Here is a 20,753-nt window from a genome sequence, read left to right as displayed (position 1 = left end):
GACCAGTGGTTGGAAGGCTGGAAGGCAGCTGCTCACTGCGTCATGGCCAAGTGATGGGATGTCCCAAAAACTGAACCCCCCCCCTCCCCATGAGTCCTGCCGTGGGAATGAAAGGAAGAGGGTAGGTGGCCTCAGCTCAGGCTGGTGGATTATCAGAGTATACGAGTGACGAATCTCTAGTCATGGGCCCTGCTTCAGGGCTCGGGGTCTCTTTGAAGGTATGGGGGCTCTTCAAGTCCAGGAATGCAGGTTGGGGGCAGGGACACACATGCATACACACACCAACCCCATCAAGAATCTACTGAATTGATCTGGTTAGATCCTCAAAGACTCATGGCAGAGAACCCAAGACATTGTTTCTCAAATGTAAGGTTTATGTACTTCTTGAGCCCCGCCTGGACACTCAATGTCTTCCAACCTACTACAAACCCAGGCTTCTTCCATCCCCAGGGAACCAGTGGCCTCACCTCTGCTGGTTACACAGGGGCTGGGAACAGACATTTGTGTCCACAGCACAGGAGAGCGATGGTACTTACGGTCATTGCTGAAGTCATCGACTAATATGATTTCCTGGAGGAGATTCATAGGGGTGCGGTTTAATATGCTGTGAGATTGAAAGAGGAAAGATCATTATGACTTCCAGCGGCAAATACATGTATCAACTTGAGCTTTAAATAGACACCACTGCATTTGAAGAATAAAACTCAGAGCAACTGAAAAGCTTTGTCCAGCCAAACTGCTCACCTGTGAGCCACTGCGATACAACTCTGCTGTGTCTTAGTGAATATCACCACCACCCCCCTAGCACCCAGAGATCCACAGCCACCCTCAACGACCCTCCCTCTTCCCGAAATCCTGCATCACATCAATGACCAAGATGTGCTGGTTTTCCTTGAAAAATATCACTCAAATCACCTTCACCTCTTATACCTCCAACCTGATCCAACCTCTTTTGCCTGTTTTTTTTTCAGTAGCCTGACCTGTCAGGCCATCCTCCCATCACGGGAGGTCACCTCCAGAGTGAGCTTTCTGAAGCACAGATCTGATCTCCGATCATGTGACTTTCCTCACTAATGCAAGTACATAGGTTGACAAAAGGCTCCCCACAATCTACACCCCAAACCCTCAGCATGCTTTTCAAGGCTTTTCCCAACCTGGAGCCAGCCCTCTTCCCAGCCTCCTCATGCCCAGTGCCTTTATCTGGAGACACCCTGCTTGTTACAACCGAGGCCCATTCTCCTACTGCTGCCACAGCGTGAAATGCCCCTCCTGTGCCACAAGGATCTATTCAAATGTCACTTCCCCCCTAGCGGCTTTCCAAGCCACTTAGTGAGAATGAACTGCTTCCTCCTCTGGGGTCCCTCAGCTGTTTGTATCTGAAGCTTCCTGCGGCTCTCATGCCAGCCTGACTCCAAGGGCTGGTTTTGTTGGCCCATCAAAATGGCCACCTTCCCGGCAGCAGGGGCCTTGTCAAGCTATTGTCTGTACTGCCAGAGTCCAGCTGGGCCTTGGCCCATGACCATGCACTCCAGGGATGTTTAGTGCACACCTACTATGTGCTGGGTGCTGGGTATATGATGAGGATCAAAGGAGATGTGAGCTCTGTGAGAAGCCTGTGGTCTAGGAGCTACTTACTACAGGCTGTGTAATCTTGGGCAGGTTACTTCACTGCTCTGTGCAGTAAAGTATTCCCATCTGTATAACAGGGATAATAATAGTACCTATCATTCACAGGGCTGTTGGGAGAATTAAAGGAGAATGTTTCTAAAACATTTAGCACAGTGTCTGCTGATAACAGTGATAAAAAGTGTAGCAATTATTACTGTTTTGTGCATCAGTGGTGATTTTTGAATTGACTTCACTTCCTCTCCTGTGCTGTGGATCTGTACCCACAGGGCAAGGTTAGGTTTCTGTGTTCATTCTGGGTTTCAGGCCTGAGATGGCTGGATCCTGCTTCTCCTGAACACGCCAAACTGCATGGGTCCTCAGAAACATTCCTGGGCCACACCACCCACCGTGGGGCACCCAGCGCCCTGCGTGTACTGAGGACGGGGCTCAGATGGGCGCTGGCGGAGGCGTGTGTGCACCTGAGCCCTGCTTCTGGTGAGCTGTCCTTTCTAAGCAGGATGCAGAGACTTTCCAGGAGGAGAACTTCGCCTGGAGCTACCTTTATTTATGAAACCTTAGTTTTCACCATGGCAACTAGTGTGAGGGGGAGAGAGGAACCCCAACCCCAAGCCCTGAGCCCGCTGTTGGGAGGTGGGGACAGGGAGGGCACGAGGTGGTGGGAGGGAACCCTCGCCACAATCATCCGAAAGGAAACACACCAAACCCAACAACCAGCCCTCTAATCAGAGAGGGATGGGGAGAGCGAGGCTGAGAGAGAGGGAAAAGTTGCTGTAAGAATACCCTCTAATGAGGTTTGATTACGGCTGTAGCTTCTGCACGCGATCTCCCCAAATCCCTGCCGGCTCTTTGAAATTCAAGAGTTCTCTTCTGTGAACATCAAAAGGTAAATCGCGTGCAGCTCTGTGCTGGTTGAACTGAGAGATGATTAGCGAATAAAAAATGTCCAGGGTTTAAAAAAGAAAAAAAAAAATAAGAATGAAATCGTCAGCGGTAAGTGCTAATTACACCATTTCCTAGTGACACCTGGCTGGTTTTTGCTCCTCTCAACAGAGCAATTGGAGTGATGGTAGGGGCACCGAAAAAGTGACTCGGGGCTGGGAGGGCCTGAGATGGGCAGGTGCTCTGGGCGCCTGGGGTGGCTGGAGAAGGAGACAGGTCAAGTCCAGCCCAGGGGACCTGGCTCGGCCCAGATGGTCCCCCTGGGTCCTCTCTTCTGCACACCCCACCCTCATCCCCTGGACCCTGGTGGCTTCCATCTCCCTCCTTTGGTCTCACCAGTTCTCTGCCAGGACGGCTCACCAGTCCCTCCACAGCCAAGCCGACCCTCCCTTTCCTCCAGGGCCCGGCGTTTTCCTTGCTTCACCCCCACTGCTCTGTTCTGCGCCCTTTCCTTTCACAGCCTCGCAGGGGACTGAGCGCTCGCCTCATGGGCGCATCGGGGTCACACTCGTCCTGGGAATTATCCTAGAACTGAGTCTCCTATCCACAGCTCGCTCTCTGCCAGAGGGCGGCTGCCGGCAGCGTCTACACCTTCTGCCCGCCGCGCCCTAACCATGGGGCCCCCGGAGCCCCCTGAGAGATGGCAGGTACAGCAGCATGGGAGGCCGGGCGGCCTCTACCATCTACTACTATGCGATCCTGAGCAAGACACCGGGCAGGTCTCAGCCTTCATTTCCATCTGTAATTACATTTTCCTTGCAAAGGCAGGTGATGTTAGTACTTGACCTACTTCACAGGCTATTGTGTGTATGAAATGAGGAAATGTATTTGAAATTGCTTTGTGAACTGCACGGGGCTATAGGCAGGCACCGTTTATCAGACGTTCCATAAGTACCAGTTGAATGAAGACCTGAGGCCGGTTGACAGTTGAGTTTAGTCGTTCTGGAGTCAGACCGACTTGGGTTCGAGTGCTGTGTCTGCGTATCTGCCATTCACTAGCCGGAGAGCTTCAGGAAGTGCCGAACTGTCAGCACAGCTGCCTCAGCCACAGAGAAGGAGCTTAGCACCCTGCCTGGTGCCCGGCAGCTGCCCTCGGAACCTGAGGATTGATAATGATGATGACACCGGCTCTCAACGTGTGATCCCAGAACCAGCAGCGTCGGTATCACCTGGGGACCTCGTAGAAATGCAAAGTCTTGGGCCCCACTCTACACCTACTGAGTTGGAATATGTGGGGATGGGGCCCAAGAAACCATGTTTTAACGAGCCCTCCAGGGGATTCTGATGTCTGCTCAAGCTTGAGAGCCACAGCACCAGAACCCCGCTGCCTACCCGGGCTGGGGGTGCCTCATGGCACCTGCTGTCACCTCCCCAGGCTCACTCTGTGCCAGGCACTCTTCCAAGGCCTTTACCTACCTGAAGTCGTTCACTCCTCTCCACAATCATGTGAGGCAGTTATTACCAGTACTCCTTGTTTGGCAGAAAAGGAAACTGAGGCAGAGAGGTGAAGGAGGTGCCCAAGGTCACACAGCTGGTAAGGGCAGAGTGGGCAAATCTGGTCCCAGGGTCCAATTTCTTAACCATCTGAATCTGAGAGACTGCTCCTCTAAATCTAGGTTATTACCAAAAGCCACAGCAAGGAGGTTCAAGATATAAACTGGCCAGTCAGCATGCTCCAGAGCCCCCCTGGGAGGCAGGGGGCCAGAGGATGCTCCAAAAGAAGGGGGAGGCCCTGGGTCTCACATATACACAGGGTCTCGTGGCAACACCAGTCAAGATAAACCATTCTTCAGGGCTTTTCTCAGTCCTTAAGTGAGAAAAGTCCCCTAACTCATCAAGGCTGTGACTCTCTCTCCCTCCCCCCATCACCCACTGCATCGTGCCTCTGCCTGGCTCTGAGTGCCCCCATGTGTGCCTTCCCACACCCCCCATCCCCGGCTAATGCAGGAGCTTGGGCAGGGATGGGCAGAGGGACCAAGGCCTGGCCAGGCGCTGCATGGGAGGGACGAGAGGGCAACTCGGTCCTTCCCAGTTCCTCGAGCATCCTACCCTTGCCAGAGCCTGGCACCAAAGCCATGAGAATTCTAGAAAGTTCAAGATGAAAAGACAACTTAGAAAAGATCCTTTCATCACAACAAAAGTGAGATAGGAAGTGCTCTTCATTCAATTCTCTCTCAGTGGCTAGCGATTTATTTGTGCAACAGGATAGGGAGTAAAGGGGAGGTACGGATTCCCAAGGCAAATGACACCTGGCCACGGAATTTCCTAGAAGTAATCTTCTTGCCTCCACCCCTAAAATTCACTTCCGCCCTGCCTGCTAATGATGTTAACGCCTGTCTGGTCATACCTGGCTCTCGGGCCCTAATTCTGCTGTTTTCATGCATCACACTTGGGTCTGAGCCAGGGGCCTGGCTCACACTGAAGTTCCTGAGAGGCAGGAAAGAGGTCCTGAGCTCTCTCAGCAAAGCGCCCAGCAGAATTTGGGGTACAGTCTGGCACTTCATGGGCCTTCTGAAGGGCATGGTGTTGATGGTCCCCAAGTCCCCTTCAGAGTGCAGGGCACCAGGGCCTCGGGGGAAGCCCTCCGTCAGGCTGGCAGACAGAGGCACTGGGGCTGCACCCCTACTGCTCTCCACTTCCACTCAGGAAGTCAGAAACCCGAATCCTGGCTCCTGTGCTTCCCAGCTCTGTGGACTTGGCCTCCATTCACTACGTGCACCTGGACTTCACAAGGTCCGATGGGGCTCCAACTGAAGTGACAGATAAAATGTGTTCTGTGGACCATTAAGCTCAGCATACATTTAACATGTTAGTATTATTATCATAAAGTACCGTTATTACTATTATAAAGAGACGCAGGAGCAACAGGAAGAGAAGTAGAAATATGTCTTAGAGCTGAAAGGGACGAGTCTGAGGGCAGCAGCTGAAGTGCCCCCGAGAACATAAACATAGTGTAAGGAAAGCATGGGGGACCTGGGGTGCCCACATTATAATGGCCCCCAAATGTCCCCAGGGTAATGTCTTCTTGTGGGAAATGTGATAGAACTTGAAACATGAAAAACCTTTCTATCACCATCTTTACAGATATGGCTAATGACCGGTCCAAGGTCACAAGGCAAGGAAGTGGTAGGGTGGGGACTTGACCCAGGTCTTCAGACTCCAAGTGTGGTGCCCTTTCAGGTACCCCAGAGCCTCTTTTCTTTTGAGAGCTCACTAGCTGTGCAGATACAGGGATGGCTGCTCTGTGCCAGCACAGTCTCAGTCCTTTACCTGAATTAACCAAAGCAGCTCTAGGCCGTAGGACTAATTATTATGCCACAGGGAGGTTAGGTAAGACATGAATAAGATACAGCCCTTACCCGTCAGGAGTTCATTGAGGATTACATCTGGGAAAAATGCATTAAGTGCTAGAGTAGAGATGTGCAGAGAAGCAGCCCAGAAGAAGGCCCTGATGGTGTGTGTGTGTGTGTGTGTGTGTGTGTGTGTGTGTGTGTGTGCACGTGCGTGCATGTTGAGGGGGATGGAGGTGCATGGCCTCGGAAGACTCCTCCAAGGAGGAGAAGAGATCAGCCTGGAAGGCAAGGAGTCTCTCTCGGATGCTCTTGGCAGACCCGAGCTCTAATCCCAGACTGATGCTGGGGGTGGAGGATGTACTCAGCCTCTTGGGGCCCCGGCTTCCTCATCAGCTGTGAAAATGAGAACTCACGTTCTAGAGGCAGTCTACGCAGTGGTTAAGGGCAAGTGCTCTGGGACCAAGTCCTCTATGACTTCCAGTGACCTTCTATAAGTAACCCGATGCCTCAGGCCTCTATCTTTCCTCCTATATAATGGGATAATAGCCGCCCTCATAGGAGCGTGAGGAGTGACTACTAGTGGATGCGTGTGGAGTGTGCCGAACAGTGCCTGGCAGGTACTTAGAAACACTTGAACTGGTCCCCCTCCCCGCGCGGGCAGACACGCCCTCGCCACGTGCCAGCCTGGAAGGCTGACAGATGGGAAGGCTCTTACCTGCGGACGGTTCTGAGCAGGGTGGAGCGGGCCTCGTTGTGGAAGGTGATGATGATGCTGGTGGGAGGGAGGTCCGTGCAGTACCCCAGCAGGGTGCATCTGGGGAAGGCAAGGCAGCGGGACAAGAAGACCTTTAGAGACAAAGCAGATCTCAAGGGCTGGAACCGAGGGCATCACTGGTGTGGACAGATGCCTGGTGTCTGGTGGGGCCCCCTCCAGCTGCACAGCACTGTGTAAGACCCCAGGGCCTCACCTGGCCCTACGGGGGAGCCCAGGAAGCTCCGAGAATGATTAGAGCTGAATCTCCCACCACCTCGGGGGAACTTGGGCTTGGAGTCGAATTAAGCTGATGTACAGAACATAAATGCGGGATTTCCCGCGTGCCTGGGTTACAGCACATAGTTCCTGGTAGCCACATAAGCCCACCCCCGAGCCTTGGGCTCTGCTGCCCAGTCTGTGTCCATCCCAGCCTGCCAAGGCCTCACTGTGTTCTGGGCCAGCAGCTCCAGCCCGCCACACCATGCTGACCCCTGACTGCCGGCCACACACACCGAAATCTGGCATATTTAAAGAGGCAGAGCCCTAAAACCCAGCATTCGGAGGAAAACCCCATCTTGAAAAAGCATTCACTTCCCCATGTCCAGGATCATTTTGTATGACAATTACATCTGGGGTAATATCAATTTAATACCTCACTGCAAGTGAAAATTGTAGCCTGCAGCCCGAAAATTACTATAATAATGGAAATAAACCCACCAAGTGAGGCTGGGGCCACCAGGGGCGATCCTGGGTAAATGCTGGCTCCTGTTTCTCGCTATTCCAGGGGTATTAAACGAGGAAATAAATAACAGATGTTTGGTGAGTCAAACATTTCCTCTCCTCATTTTCTAATTTCTTCCTAGGCTTGGGGCTTGCTTGGGGCTTTTAACTTGGGGTCCAGAGACCCAAGGATGGACTTCAAGGAGACTGTGAGCCCTCTGACGTTGTTTGCAAACTTGTATATGCAAGTGTGTTTTTATTCTCTTCCCTGGGAAGATGGTTCATAGCTTTCAGTAGATTCTCAAAGAAGTCTGTGGCCTGAAACACTTAAGAACCTCAATCCTAGGCCAATGGGCATGACGTCCCTTTGGCCTCCCTAGTAATTCTGAACACTTTTTCCTACAAGAGCAAACCCTGAATAAGAGGACTTACACAGACAAGGCAGGGCTGTTGTGCTCAGGACCTGAGCACAGACTGGGATGGGTCAGCCACGAGGAGCCAAGAATCGGGAAAGGAAGGCCCCAGGGGAAGAGACAATGGAAAGGCTGGTCATGACCTTCAGGTCTGCCTGTGCTCCCCCCACAGAGACAACTTCTTACCACATCACGTCAGCACCACCTACTAATAAATCCCCACCCCCTGAACCCACCTCTCCTTTCTAGTCCCCATGGGCCCGGCTCAGAGAGTCTTTACTTCCCTGGGGGATTCCTGCAGCAGTCTCCTGACCAGTCATCTTGCCTCCATCCTCTGCCCCTGCCAGTCATGTCCAGTCTACCACAAAGCTCTGCCCAGGTCTTCCTCTGGCTTGAAGCCTTCAGTGGCTCCTGATATAGAAAGTCCAAACTCCCTATCACAGCCTTCAAGACCTTCCACAATTGCAACTTCATATGCTGCCATGACTTTCTGTCACTGCTCTCACTATTACCTCTGCATGGAGCAGTGTCCTTTCTCTTTTCTCCACCTGATGAACTCCTACTCATCCTTCAAGACCCAGAGCAAATATCTCTTGTCAGCAAAGGTGTTCCATACTCCCCCAGATAGGTAATGACCTGTCCTTTGTGCTCCCATAATTTTGTACATATCTCTCTCGTGGCACTTCTCAAGATGGACTATCTCCCCCACTTGACTATGAGTTCCTCTAGGGAAGGACCCCTGTCTATCTTCATGTCCCTAGAACAAGAGATAAGTATATCAGATGCCCATTCATGGAGAAAGAGAGAAAGAAATTCAGGAAATGCATTCCTAGGTCAGCTGATGACTTAGCCTTTTATGCTTTTAAAAGGAGAGGTTGCCAGCCTCCCAGATGGCTTCCAGTGATTCTCAACTACTGGTCCTAGTATAGTTCTGTCCCTCACTGAATCAGGGCTAGCTTATAGGACTAAAAGAATATGATGGAAGGGACAGTGTGTGACTTCTAAGGCTAAATCATAAAAGCACCGAAGACTCTGCCTTGGCCACTTGGAGGGAAGCCAGCTGCCATGCCGTGAGGACACTCAAGCAGCCCTGTGGAGTGAGGCTGACGTGTGTTGGAACTGAGGTCTCCTGCCCACAGCCGGCACCAACTTGCCAGACACAGGAATGAGCCCCCCTGGAAGTGGGTCCACCAGCTCTAGTCAAGCCTTCAGATGACGGCAGCTCTAGCAGCTCCAAGCCTGAACCACCCAGCCAAGATGCTCTGAATTCCTACCTCACAGAGACCATAAGGACAATCAATGATTCCTGTTGTTCTAAGCCACTAAAGTTTGGGGGTGATTTGTTGTGCATTAAATAACCATTATAAAAGAGGAGGAAAATGCCTTGAAATGGCCCCTAGTGAGAAGAGGCCTTGGACTTGCCTACCTTTGGATTCAGACCTGAGTCTAAGCTGGGAGCAGTGGGGAGGGAGGAGGGCGGGGGCTGGCAGAGGTGGACTTGGTGGGAGAGGGGTCCCTCGATTGGTGTGCTGCAGGGTCCATGGGGGGCAAGGAGGGGCTGGGAGGGACCCAGGCAGAGGGGTAGGCGGCAGTGAGCACGGTCAGCGCCGAAAGGAATGAGGGGGATGTCAGGGAGCGGAATGATAATCATGTCTCTTTATCGGAAGGTGATAAAGCAGAGAGCTTAGCAGAACCTCCCTGTCTCCATCAGAGACGGGGAGAGAAGACAGACGAGCAGGATGACTGAGAAGGCCATGCTGCCAGGGCTGTGCTGAGCGTCAGGCGTGGGCACTGCGCTGGAGACGGCGTCCCATTCCACACCCTGAGCGGCGATGGGATCCTAAATCCCAGCTTTTATGAGGTAAGTTATTCGGGGGCAAGTTGGTGCAGGAGGTACTGGGAGTTACCCGCTTAGAGAGCTTTTGGGGACGGGGCTCCTCTTCCTGCCTTGGAGGCATCCAGCTGGGAGGCAGATGTATGGCCACACAGTGACGCAGCGGCATGCACGTGGCACTGGGAGAGCAGAGGGAAGCGGACCTCTGGCCGGGGGCGGGGGTGGGGGTGGTGGGGGTGAAGAAGGCTTCATGGAGGAGGAGGAGCTGGATCTCACAGGGTGAGATAGGGATGGATGGACACAAACAGGGTACAGCATTCCCATCACAGCATGGTTCTGGACCCGCAGGCCGGATGCCCAGTGAGGCAGTTGGGAGAATACTGGCCCAGGGGTCTGGATACCACTGACCAGCTGCGAGACGGTGGGTAAACCACCCACCTCTGCAGGCTGCTGTCTGCTCATCTGTAAAACAGAGCTTGGGCCCAAGGCTCTCCTGCTAAAGTTTCCCAGAGCATCAGTAATCAGAAGCTTTGATCGTAGCTGACATGCAATAAGCGTGGTTGATTTGAACGAAAGGCCGTGAAGGCCATTCTGCAGCTGAGGCTCAACTGTGTGGCTGGACATCCAAATTTACTTTTCTAAGACTCAGTATCTTCATCTGGAAAGTGGAGACAACAACTTTTAACTTGTAGATTTTTCCCCCTAAATTATTAACATGTTAGGTAATAATAGATGCTTGACAAATAGTGACTATCATTATTTTTAACATCACGCTTAAATCTGCAGACTCCTCCTCCCGCTGGGCGGAGCCAGATCTTGCACAGGCTGGAAGGGCAGCCTTAGTGAGTGGTTCTGCCCTGTCTGACAGCGGGTGAGGGGCACCGGGAGGCAAGAGGCGGCAAAGAGAGCAAAGAGAGCATCAGTGTTAGAGAAAGAAACCTGGGCTGTGACGTCGACGGGAATCTTGGATCTGCTGAAAACTGGCTGTGTGCCCTTGGGCACGTCCTTTACCTTCTCTGAGCCTCAGTGTTGTCACCTGTAAAATGAGGACAACTACCTCCCTTTCAGGCTTGTTTGTGAAGAATGCAGAGAATACAGGCAAAACACGTGGTGTTTCATAGCTGCTGAGTAAATGGTGGTGAGAATTATTATTGTAATAATAATATTGCCTCCAGGCAACGTTCAATGCTTTTGGACTAGAACTACGAACTCAGAGTCCAGCCAAGGAAGGAAGGGGCTTGGAGATGACCTAGTCCAACCTCCTAAAGCGGGCAGAACTTGGCCCAACAGGCGTCCATTGGCGCCTGGGCTGCTTTGCTCCTGGGCCTCAGCCCCCGCCAGCCTCCTGCTCCTGCAGGATAACGGGCAGGGGCTCTTCCTCGAGGCTGGGCAGAAATCCCATAAGCGCCCCTGTGTGCACAGCCCCAAGGGAGGGCGGGCCGGCAGGAGGCGGTGCATCACAGCTCTGAGGCACAGGCATCCCAGATCCCGGCTCCCGGCACTCAGCACTGCCTTCCTCCTGCCCCTGCTCTCAGCTCATGGTGCCTGGACTCATCCTCCGTCTCCTCGGACCCTCACAACAGCCTCTGAGAACCTCTACTCCACAGATGAGAACAACCGAGGCTCAGGATCTCACTCAAGCTCACACCCCTGGTGAGTGGCCGAGATGAGCTGCGTCCAGGTTCCGTGACTTCTAATGTGGTCGTTGTCCCTAGCGTCCACTGTGAACTCAACCTGGTTAAGGCACAGGAGCCCGAGGGGCTGGTTCTGGACGGGGCGCAGCTGCCCAAGCCCTGCGCATGAGCCACCTGCCCTTCAAGGCCCAGGGGGGGCTGCAGTCCCGCTTGGAGACGAGCCCTGGACACTGGCAGCAACAAGGCCAAGGGGCCAGGAAAAATCCTTAAAACAGGCCACTGTGAGGAGTCAGAATATGCGTGGGCTTCGTGTGAGAGGATCTGAAAGATTCATCAAACAGCAAGATCTATTAGGGGCACCAGGGGAATGCAAAAACTGCCAACACTGAGATCTGGCGCCGGCAGATGGACGAGAAACATGTTTATAATTTATTAAAGATTCAGGGCTTTTACTGGAGAGAAGAGCTAGCGAGCAGGAAGGATGGGTGTGAGGGTGGAACCAGGAGGAAGGGCGTGACCACCGCTGTGCGCAGAGACAGATGCCAGCCCCGGGCTGCTGTCCTGATTGCCACAGCAGCTCCTGAATAATGCACGCTCCTCTGAGCTGATTCTCCACCTGTAGTTTCTTTTTTGACTTTTCTTTTTTTTTTTTTTTTTAATTATTTGCTTTATTTATTTATTTTTTTTTAAAAAATATTTATTTATTTATTTATGGCTGTGTTGGGTCTTCGTTTCTGTGCGAGGGCTTTCTCTAGTTGTGGCAAGCGGGGCCCACTCTTCATCGCGGTGCGCGGGCCTCTCACTGTCGCGGCCTCTCGTGTTGCGGAGCACAGGCTCCAGACGCGCAGGCTCAGTAGTTGTGGCTCACGGGCCTAGTTGCTCCGCGGCATGTGGGATCTTCCCAGACCAGGGCTCGAACCCGTGTCCCCTGCATTGGCAGGCAGATTCTCAACCACTGCGCCACCAGGGAAGCCCCGACTTTTCATTTTTTAAAGAAAGATTCAACTGACTTAATTTCTCCAAGTTCAGGTGGGTCTCACAGTGCTTCCTAACCATCCATTTCTTGAGTGTTCAGTGTCATTTATTGGCCGAGGATGCTTCCAGAGAGGTGTTCTGAGATGCTAACCCCTGGCACGGGGTCAGAGCTTCCTCTTCCATCTCTCCACCAGCCAATCACTGCTCGGCTGCCTACCCCGCCTCATCCCTGCACCTGAACAGGTGCCAAGCGGGGATGTTAGAAACACCCCAAGTGAGGACGGCTGTCAGTTATCACAGAACTGTTAATGCTGTGCACATGCCTTTTATTTTATTGCACAAGCTCATTAAACTGGCAGCAGCCCGTAAACAGAGTGTTATGATGATGATCATCATCTCCATTTTAGCACTGGGCAGCAGGGAGGAAAGATGTGGTCATAAATTAGAAACATTTGGGATTTTATTCTCGAGGGTAAAAACAGGAGAGAGTGATGGAGAGGCAGACCCGATAACTTTGAAGCAGAGAGTAGAGCATAATAATTATTATCACTATAATGTCCAGAACTGACAATGGCTCTGTGTCTAGGAGGCAAACTCTCGGAGTGGGGGCTCTGGCATCCCAGCGGGAAGGCTGAGGGCAGTTAGAGAAAGGGGAAAGGTCACGCAAATATGCAGCATGACACAGTGGAAATCAAACAGGCCTGGGGTGGGACACACTGGGCCAACCCTTTGCCACTCGGGAGCTGGGCAGTGACTTCCTTGATGAAATTATCCACCTCAGGGAAGGTTTTTTTTTTTTTAGCATCTTTATTGGAGTATAATTGCTTTACAATCAGGGAAGGTTTTTAAACGACTACTTAGTGACCCCTGCTGCCGGGCGCTGTCCTGAGCACCTCGCATATTTAAGGTTCACAGATAGCCCGGTGGGAGGGGGCACTGTTTAATGGATTCACTCAGGAGGAGACCGAGGCGCAGGGGGGTTAAGTAACTCACTGCAGCTAGTGAGCCCCGGCCTGTCGTACATCCTTGTCACCAAGCCACCACCTCTCCGTGCCAGCACCGTTCCAGGCATCAGGGTATCCATAGCTGCCGTCTGTCCCCCAGGTGTACTCTGGGCCCTGCACACCGTGCGGACGCCTGGCCTCACACTCGATCACCACCCCCAAGGAACAGCTTCTACCAAGCTCTAGAACCCAGCAGGGAGGGACAGGCTGCCTGCCGTTCCTGGGTAGTGACAGCAAGACTGGGACACTGCTGGCTGAGCCGCCACAGGAACATCCTAACAGGGGCTCCCACTTACGTCCAGATGGAGCCTGAAAGTGGGCACAGGGTGATTTCAACGAGGCCCTGGGAGGCGCGTGAACCTGTTTTTAAGCAGAAAGCTGCAGTTTGTCCCTCCGATTCCCGCAGGTCCAGAGCCTGCTCCAGAGGCCAGACCAGACATAGAAAACGAACGGGTTATCTTCTCCACATGTGCCATTTGCCTGAACTCTGCAGCTGCAAAGGCCGAGGGAAATAGGCATAAGCTGTAAAGCGGGGGAAGGGCTAGTTTCCCGGGAGAGCACTGTCCCCAGGGGAGTGACAACCTGGATTCCCTGCAGGTGGGTGGGGCACAGCCTTTCCTTGCTCCCCGCTTCCATCTCTGGGCCCCTGTGTCCTCCACTATAGCCCAGAAGTGGTCCCAGGGAGACCATGTCTCCTCCCCATTTTCCCGCCAGCAACACCCCCCCAAAGCTGATGTGTGTGAGGAAGAAAGGACGAGAGGGGAAAAGCTCTTGGCCCAGTGACCTTTCCAGAATGTCAGCTCCCTCAGGACAGGGACCAAGAACACCTACTACATTTCCCAGCTCAGTTCTATGCAAGGAAGCCTGCTGTCAGCTATGAGGAAAAGGAAGATGACCGAAAACTATAAAATGCCAAATCTGTAATTGACCTCTAGGTTCAAACTTGACTCTTTAGAAGAGAAAAACACGAGCAGTATAAAAAGTATGACAGCTGTAAAACCAGAAATTCCTTTTAATCTCATTTCATGGGCAACACTATACACTGTAAGGCATGAAATTTTTATTTCGTGTCAACTTCACTGGGATTTCACATGCAGATTAATTTGTTCATCCACATAAACATATACCGCTCCTACTTCTTGCCTCAAGTCACCCTCACTTAGTGTTATGGAAATCCTGCGTCTCGTAAAAGACACTTAAGATAACAGTGAGATCTGCTATTCCATGACACTGCTACGTTTTGAATTGCTGAGCATGTTATTTTTTTTTTAAAGATTTTTTTTTGATGTGGACCATTTTTTAAAAGTCTTTATTGAATTTGTTACACTACTGCTTTTGTTTTATGTTTTGGTTTTTTGGCCGCAAGGCATGTGGGATCTTAGCTCCCCGACCAGGGATCGAACCCGCACCGCCTGCGCTGGAAGGTGAAGTCTTAACCACTGGACCGCCAGGGAAGTCCCTGCTGAGCACGTTATTAAATTCTAGTATCCTGGGAACGGGATAAGTGGGCCAGGGCAGGGGACTGAACTGCTTAGGAACTTGGTTGAGCTCTTGGTGGGCAGATGAAGGCCCCCAGCACCCACCTCCTTGTGTAATCTCTTAGCCTTGAGTGTGGACTAAACCTGGTGTCTTGCTTCTAAGGAACAGACTACAGCTAAAGTGATGGGATGTCACTTTTGTGATTAGGTCGCAAAAGACAGTGACTTCCATCTTTTTCGCTTGTATGTTTTGCTGAAGCAAGCTGCCATGATGGGGAGCCCCACATGGCAAAGCACTGAGAGTGGCCTCTGGTCCATAGCCTGTGAGGGACTGAATCCTGCCAACAACCATGTCAGTGAACTTGGAAGAGAGTCCCCCCCGAGACGTGCCCTGAGATGCCTGCAACCCCAGCTGACACCTTGAACACTGCCTGTGAGAGACCCTGAAGGAAAGGACCCACCTTGGCCATGCCTGAATTCCTGACCCACAGAAACTGTGAGATGATAAACATTATTTTAAGCCACTAAGTTTCATGGTAATTTGTTATGCAGCAACAGACAATGAATACTGGTACCCTTAGCTCCTGAAAACCCAAGTCCACCAGGATTTCTCACTGCCCTGGGGTCAAAGGTAAATTCTCTCGGGTACCTGGTGGAAGAGTTATGCAAAGGCATCAGGATTCTCCCAGCACAGAGCTCCAGAGCTCCCACTGGACCCTTCATTCATGCTCTGTTGGCATCAAGATGTTGCTAGGTATAGGATTCCTATGGCCACAACATACAGAGGGAAATTCTTCAGGGTTACCTTTGGGGTTTGTTCCAGTCTTTACAGATTCAGCTCCCTTAGGGCTTCTTAATAGGAATCAAACACATAGAAAATTGTTGAGAGACTCTCTTCTCACTTCTCCCGTGGATGGTGCATAACTAGTACCCTTCCACACGCACAGAGGAGAAGTTAATTCATCTCATATAATGGATGTCATAGGGTTTTAAGGCTTGATTCACTTGCAGAAGTCCAGTAAAGAAAGGCTGACCTAGATGGTATCACAGACATCCCTCCATTCCATGAACACGAGGCCATTTGGCAGAGCCCTTGGTCTCAGGCTGGGCCTATTTAGGCCAACAAATGCATTCCCTGTACCAACCATCACCATGTTCTTCGTTGAATCTATCTGTCAGGCCAGCTCAGGGTCTGCAATTCACCTCTTGCTCCTCGGAGAACCCTCTGGATTTCTTAGCTACCTACTTCCAGTAGCATCACATTTCTAAGAAAACCTACATCTTGACAATTCTAGGGCACTTCCACCATCATTATTAATTGCAGGCTCCGCAAGCTCATTTTCCTGGAGATGTACCAATGCCCCAAGGGTTCTTTGCTGACACGCTGCGAAGCTAACTGCAGAGGGGGGACACTAGGATGTAAGGGGCCATGTTGTCTGGAGGCCCCCAAAGGCTCAGTCTCTGCCGCTATTTCGCAGCCCAGAGTAGCTGGAAGACCTTTCCCTCTCTGGCTCCATACAAACTCCTGGGCTGCTGCAATACTGGACTGGAATGGACCACAGAGCTCCTCTGGTTAGTCAGTCCCTACATTGTGAGCTGCTGGACCGCATCTCCAGGAGAAGCCTATGCATGCTCTGAATAAAGTCTACAAGAGTCAAATAAGTTTGGCACATGAGAAATACTGGAAGACTACTAGATTAACTTTTTGGTGATCCACCCATGCACACTAACATGTTAAAGGTTCTGAGACTTGCGCTAGCATCCTGTTTACCAAGCTTTGACCTCAAACCCTGCCCTAAAATCCTTCACATATCATGGGAACTCACATATTCACAGGATATATATATTGTATCAAGCCTACCACTTAACATCCTACCAAAAACAGAATTTTGTAACACACAGGTTTTAAAAGCATTGCTTCCAGCTCCCTGTATTTTTTTTTTTGTTGTTGTTAATTAATAGCTACTTTATTTATTTATTTATTTTTAGCTGTGTTGGGTCTTTGTTTCGTGCGAGGGCTTTCTCTAGTTGCGGCAAGCGGGGGCCACTCTTCATTGCGGTGCGCGGGCCTCTCATTACCGCGGCCTCTCTTGTTGTGGAGCACAGGCTCCAGACGCGCAGGCTCAGCAGTTGTGGCTCACGGGCCCAGTTGCTCCGCGGCATGTGGGATCTTCCCAGACCAGGGCTCGAACCTGTGTCCCCCGCATTAACAGGCAGATTCTCAACCACTGCACCACCAGGGAAGCCCATCCCTCCTTTTTTAAAGATGTGCAAACTGAGACCCAGAACAGTGAGCAAATTGACCTGCCACGTTGACCCTGCTTGGCAGTGGCCAATCTAAGACCTCTTAGTTCTTGGTTGTTGAACTTGCTACTTCCTTAAAGCACTCAGGCTTGGGGGGCCCTGTCAGATGGTTTAGAGAAGCCCCAGTCCACATAGGGTACTGGCCACCTCTGCTTTCCAGTGCCCTTTTACCCCCTCAAAATATTCCCACCAAGGTCCCTATTACTTCTCTATGTTGCTAAATCTAATGGAAAATTTTCAGTCTTTTCCTTGCTTGTCATCTCTGTAGCAGTTAATAGTGAGGGTCATACATTTCATTAAATGTTTGGATCTTTGCCCTTGGCTTTGGTAGAATCACCCTAGCATGGTTCTCCTCTTCTTAGGCTGTTTCTTGGTTTTCCTTTTCTTTCCCTCCTCTGAAATTCTGGTGTTCCCCTCCAAAATTCTCTCCTAAGCCATTCTCTTCTCAATCTTCCTTCCCTCTAGATTATTTTACTCGTTTCCAAGCCTTCAATTTCCTATCTGTTTGCTAACAATCCCAACCCTAACCTTAATCTGATGAGCGTCTTCTCTTGGATGTCCCCACGAGATGACCTCTTCAGCCACCCTCTGCCTCTCATACCTCGCCCAAGCCTGCCGACCCTTCCATGTTCCCCAGCTCACCATCTAACATGTGCCCAAACCCAAGAGATATTCTCGAATCCTGCCTCTCCGTCCCTGACACCAGTCTCACTAAACCTAGTCCTATCAATCCTTCTTACTTATCTCTCCATCTGGCTGTTTGTCTCTATTCCCATCATATCTTTGCTGGATTACTGCAGCCACTTCCTAGCTGGCTTTATCCCCTTCCAATCTCTCCTGCATGCTGCAGCTAGAATGATCATTCCAAACTGCAAATTTTCAACATGTTTCAACACTGCCCAACTGCTCACAAAATAAAGTTGAAACCCCCAATCATTGCTTACCATCCTCGGTGACCCGGCATCACCTGTGACTCCTCCCTTCATATCCTCCCACTTCCAGCCACGTTCTGCCTCACCGGCTCTTTCTCCCTCTGGACCTCAGCAGGCGCTGCCCTCCCTCCCACGTGTCTGAAAGGCACTCTCCTCTCTTCCAAGGCCTGGTTATTTTTTCCTCTTCTAATCCTGGCTTGGAAGGTACTTCCCCTTGGAAGCATTTCTTGATCTCCAAGTCTTTTCTATTGTGCTCCGCTAGGACCCTGCACTCACCCCATCACTGTGGTTTATTACCAAGCACTGGGAACTCTCCATCTCTCCTGCTGACTCTTAGCTGCAATGAAGGCTAGGACTTTTTCATAGTTAAAACCTCAGTCCCTGGCACGGCGACTAAACATAGTAGACGTACAATAAACATCTGAATAATGAGTGGATGAGTGAATGGGGGAGGAAGCAGGTGAGGCTTCCATGGGGGCAAAGCCAGAGGAGAAAACGTCCCTTGCCAAGTGACAGGTGGCACCAGCTCATGGAAGCTGCAGAGCTGTAAGCTGAGTGGCGTGCCTAGGTCAGTCACACAGAGGAGTCCAAACAAGTCACCAAAACTGAGAATGGTACCATGTGGGGAGAATGGGGAGCCTTGGACTAAGGCTGTCCTGGGAGACTTCTGGGACAGTCACCTGGTGCCTGTGGACAGGTCTGACGCATTCTCTGTTGCATTGAAAATACTCAGCTATGTTTAAAAAGCTGGGATGTTCCCCTTGTTCACTGAAGTCCCAGAGATGAACAAGGCTTCCTTACGTGGGAGGGGAGAGACTGAATCCTAGCTGACAGGACTGCCAGACTATGACTCAGATGCTTTTCTCCCAGACCTGTGCTGTCCAATACGGTAGCCACGAGCTACCTGTGGCTATTGAGCATTTGAGATGTATCAGAATAGAGATATGCTGTAAGTGTGAAATACACACAAGATTTCAGACTGATAAAAAATGCAAGATACCTCATCAGTAATTTTTTTACCTTATTATATGTCAAAATGATAGTTTTGGGTGTATTGGGTTAAATAATACATATTATTAAAACTGATTTCACTTAAAAAATTTTAATTTTTAGGGACTTCCCTGGAGATCCAGTGGTTAAGACTTCGCCTTCCAATGCAGGGGGTGCGGGTTCAATCCCTGGTTGGGGAGCTAGTATCCCACATGCCTCGCGGTCAAAAAAACCAAAAAAACCATAAAAACAGAAGAAATATTGTAACAAATTCAATAAAGACTTTAAAAAATGGTCCACATAAAAAAAATTCTTTAAAACAAATTTACTTTTTGAAATGTGACTATTAGAAAAATTTAAATTACGTGCATGGCTTACATCTATTTCTATTAGACATCGTTGTCCTAGGTCATTACTGAACCTAGCTTGTATATAATCTAATTTAAAATTTCAACATTAGTGTCAGACAATAGTTTCTAGATATTGGGTTCTTTCATATAATAAAATGTAAAATAAAATTTTAAATGTAAAATAAAATTTTAAAAAATTGTAGAGAAGATTACGAGGTTTGCAACATTTTCTTTTGCAGCAAAATTATATTTTAAAACTCTCATCATCTAGCATCATTGTTATTTCATAAAAGAAAGGGTGTTTAAACACTCAAAAAGGCCACAACCTCAGAATCATTAAAAGCGTTATAAATTGTAAAATTAAACTTTAAGAAAATCTCCCTCAGCATCTCCCCTTTTCCCCAACTCCACAGATCAGATCTGCACTAATTCACCAAATGGCATCTGAAAGTACAGTTCAAGGGTTTGTCCCATAAATTATGATGCACCTATGTCCACCCTCCACAGACAGCACGTATACTAAACGCAGAAGACAAGATATCTCCACACTCTGCTCTGGAAGCAGCAGCTCCAGCTCTGTTCTTGGTGCTGCTGATGCTATGACTTGGTATGATTTTTCCAGTCTCTAGCCCCAATGTATCTCCTCACGCACTTTTGCTGTCCAAGCTGTCATGCGCAATCTGGGCTCAGCATGCACACCTAACTTGGCGAATGCAGACGCCTCTGGCCACATTTAGACCTCCTAGAAATGACCATAGCTCCATTCTGCACCACTGTGTTTTTCCAGACAACTCAGCCCCTTTGAAGTGAGTGGAACACTGAGGTTTGGTGGAAACCACAGGGAAGTAACAGCGCCTTTTCTCCAGAAAGATCAGCTGCTCTCAGGAAGCTGCAAAGAGGCTTCTCTTGGGATGCTCCCAGGACCTGGGTTAGTTGGTACCAAGCACTACCCAGATGGCAGCTGTGTGCCCGTGTGTGTGCCCGTGTGTGTGCCCGTGTGTGTGCATGTGTGTGTGCAGAGGAGAATGTTCTCAAAAGGCAAATGCAGAGTCTAGCCAGGACCAGGAAGTGTGGAGGTGGGCCAAGGCTTATTTTTGAAATGTTTCCTGAAAAAGATTCCTCAGTGTCTGAGACTAGGGCTCCTCCAAGTCTTATTTTAGTCCTGCTTGAATCACATTACACAATAGTAATAATAGATAACATTTACTGAATCCTATGTCTCAGGTATTCTTCCAAGAGCTATAAATCTGCACAATCATTCCCTGAGGTAGGTGCTCTGAGACCTCCTCGCTCGTCGTGGAGAACACTGTGAGGTCACAGTCAGTAAGCAGCAGAGTCTCGAGGTCACACCAGATGGTCTGGCTCCCAACTCAGCTCTCACACTCCACTAGAATGACCCTTGATGGTCAGCCAACACACTCGTTTGCAAAACTTTGTTTCATGTTGACCTTTCTCTCTGTCTTTGCTCTTGAAGTCTGCATGCTGGAAGGTTCTGGAAAGATGG

The 20,753-nt window shown here is 50.4% G+C and overlaps 1 protein-coding gene across 3 annotated transcripts in view; it reads right to left on the bottom strand.

The window, feature by feature from the left end:
• Positions 1-20,753, bottom strand: part of GALNT14 (polypeptide N-acetylgalactosaminyltransferase 14) — a 217,240-nt gene that overhangs the window by 44,257 nt on the left and 152,230 nt on the right. For all 3 annotated transcript variants that reach the window (XM_082356774.1, XM_082356775.1, XM_082356776.1), the window contains exons 3-4: positions 6,577-6,675; positions 537-604 (exon numbers count right to left, since the gene is read on the bottom strand). In XM_082356774.1, coding sequence (XP_082212900.1) covers positions 537-604; positions 6,577-6,675 — 167 coding nt within the window. The remainder of the gene's footprint in view (positions 1-536; positions 605-6,576; positions 6,676-20,753) is intronic.

Source organism: Balaenoptera borealis, assembly GCF_965194805.1.
Source record: "Balaenoptera borealis genome assembly, chromosome: 15".
Classification (NCBI taxonomy): Eukaryota; Metazoa; Chordata; class Mammalia; order Artiodactyla; family Balaenopteridae; genus Balaenoptera; species Balaenoptera borealis.
Note: the sequence above shows the minus strand (reverse complement) of the source record. Positions and strands in the feature narration are given on the sequence as shown.